At 53.0% G+C, this 2,500-nt stretch overlaps 1 protein-coding gene across 1 annotated transcript in view; it reads right to left on the bottom strand.

Annotated features, from left to right (window-relative positions):
* The window catches only part of cdr2l (cerebellar degeneration-related protein 2-like), a 17,448-nt gene extending 15,273 nt beyond the window's left edge, over positions 1–2,175 (bottom strand). The window contains exon 1 of the mRNA XM_062526892.1: positions 2,093–2,175. Coding sequence (XP_062382876.1) covers positions 2,093–2,171 — 79 coding nt within the window. The 5' untranslated portion in view covers positions 2,172–2,175. The remainder of the gene's footprint in view (positions 1–2,092) is intronic.
* Between the last annotated feature and the right edge of the window lie 325 nt (positions 2,176–2,500).

Genomic DNA, 2,500 nt, shown 5'->3' with positions numbered 1-2,500 from the left:
AGATGCTTGCAAACGCGGTCGATGCAGAACAAGCTAACATCCTCCCAAACACACCGCCCCCCTCTCCCTCTCTCTCCCTCCCTCCCTCTCTCTCCCTCTCTCTCCCTCTCTCCCCCTCTCTCTCTCTGTATGAGTGGGCCATATCAGTCACTGACACACCAGCTTAAGCCAGGAGGACTGCATAAAACATAAGACGCCAGACAGAGAGAGAGAGATGTGAGAGTTGTTGGCCACCTAGTAGGCTACTGTGTGGAGGATGTTGGGTTGTGAGCTCCATGCATTAGTGTGTGGAGGAGGATCACGTGTTGTTTGGGCTGATGATCTTGTCGTCTCTTCTGGTATAAAGTCCTTTAATGGATGATGTCATTTGGGAGCACTTATGAGCGTCGCTTGCATCCATCTTTCAGGAATGATTTTGCCAAAAAAAGAGAAGAAGATGGCCCCTGAGCCCTTCCGGGGGCGGAGAGGCTACTGCAGTGCAGATAACAACCTCTGCGTTCCTTTTCTGGCTCGGCCACTACGGGACGGGAAACTACGTATTCACTCACACTGACACTGGAGCCGGTTCATGTTCTAACGGCTCAGCATCATCCAGTCTACAGAATACGTAGCCTACACACACCTGCCGCCTCTGGGCACAGATGGGGACTGTGTGTGTCTGTTGTTTCTCCTCAGTTCTTATAGGAGAGGGTCTTTTCAGCGCGGAAAAAGCGTTGGTTGTTGATGCCTACACAGGAGCGCTCGTTCACTCCTTCTCACAACATTCCTCCCAGAATCTTGCCAAAGGCTCTTTGTTCTAAATTCTAAATTCCACAGATGGCAAGAATCTCGAATCCGTCGCCTTCTCGTGCGTCTCAGACATTCCACGCGGGTTTTCGCTAAATCCAATTGAAACGCTTTGGCTGGACTATTCAACACTGTTTGCTCAGTAGGCCTACGTCACCTGCCAATGAGGGTGTCACTTTCGACTGTTGAGGGGGTTTCTGTGGAATTGTTTTCACCTCACTGGAGGTCACGGAAACCGGGAACCCGCGGTGTGGCAGTAACTCACCTTTCACTATAGTCCGCATATTTTAAGGCCACGGGGTGAACACAGGGAACAGAGGGGACATTTGATCGATCGCTCCCCAGACGTCAAATCGGGGGTGACCAGAGGGGTGATGTATGTGCCCGTGCCCGTGAGACGTGATAAATCAGGTCCTCGCGGCTGGGGAGGAAGTAGCTTGATTGGCCAGTGAGGAGGATGAACCTGACGACGAGGTGAGCGCACACGGGCCTACCGTGAGCAGATGAATGGGGAGGAGAGAAGAAACCGACGAGCTCGTGAGCGAGAGAAAGGCGCGAGTGGGGGAAGAGAAGACAGAACAGTGATATGATTTGGCGTGTGCAAACCACGGCACGTGCTGCGGCTGGTCGTCGCGGACCATGGGCTGACTTTGTGCACGAGCTCTAATACTATGAATAAGCTGTCAGTGAGAGCGAGCGCATGACATCATTCTTCTCCGTAGACCGGGCTGCGCGCGAGAGAGACTGCCTGCTTTTGTGCTCTTTGTGTCGTGCTGAACAAAAACATAAGAGTGAAAGTGGTCATTTCTTCACAAATAGATGTTATTAATACTATATTACTTTTATTATCGCACAACACTCGGCCGCGTTACTTCTGCATGACAACCAACACAGCAGTTTCTCAACGATAACGTGTATTATCAGCCCGTCACACGGGATGAGTGTAACTTCTAATGGAAATGAGGTTTGTTCTTGATCTTCCGCCTATATCGTCCTGTCCAACACGAACACACACACACACACACACACACACACACACATACACACAAGCTGGGCCGCACACTAACGACTTCAGCCGCTCTCTTTTGGCACAAAAAATGCAGACGGACAGGTGCAGGACGGACAGATGTAGGCTACGCGCGCGCACACACACACACACACACACACACACACACACACACACACTAGTACACATCATTATAGTGATGACATACAGAGTTACTGACGACACCATCACCTGCAGCTTTGTCGCTGTTCTCGGTAGGCTACCCGGTCTTACCGAGGGCACACACACACACACACTTACCCTGCTCCAGATCTCGCTGGTCGTACCACGGCTCGTCCTCCACGGTCTCAAACTCGTCCATCCTGTCCGCGCGGAGCATGGGGCTCCAGATCTCCGGCTCGTGCCAGCAGCTCCCGCTGTACACCGCGGTCTCGGTCTCCGTTATTCGTTAAGTAAACACTCTTCACCGTGCGTGCAGACAAGCTGTCTCCCACCGCCTAGCGCTGACGCCGTTCCTGCTGCCGTTTTCGCTGACACACCGGCCTGTTTTGGCCGTCACTCACCCGTTAACCTCCGAAAAACCGACACGAATCGCCCGTATGCCGCGACTGCGGTAGTGTGTGTGTGGGGGGGGGAGAGGGGGGGGTACCCTGCGTTGATCGGACGTGCAGACGGTCTTTCGATACGGATGCGATGTGGCGACCGCAC

This window comes from Sardina pilchardus, chromosome 22 (assembly GCF_963854185.1).
Source record: "Sardina pilchardus chromosome 22, fSarPil1.1, whole genome shotgun sequence".
NCBI classification, from domain to species: Eukaryota; Metazoa; Chordata; class Actinopteri; order Clupeiformes; family Clupeidae; genus Sardina; species Sardina pilchardus.
This window is presented reverse-complemented; position numbering and strand designations above follow the sequence as displayed.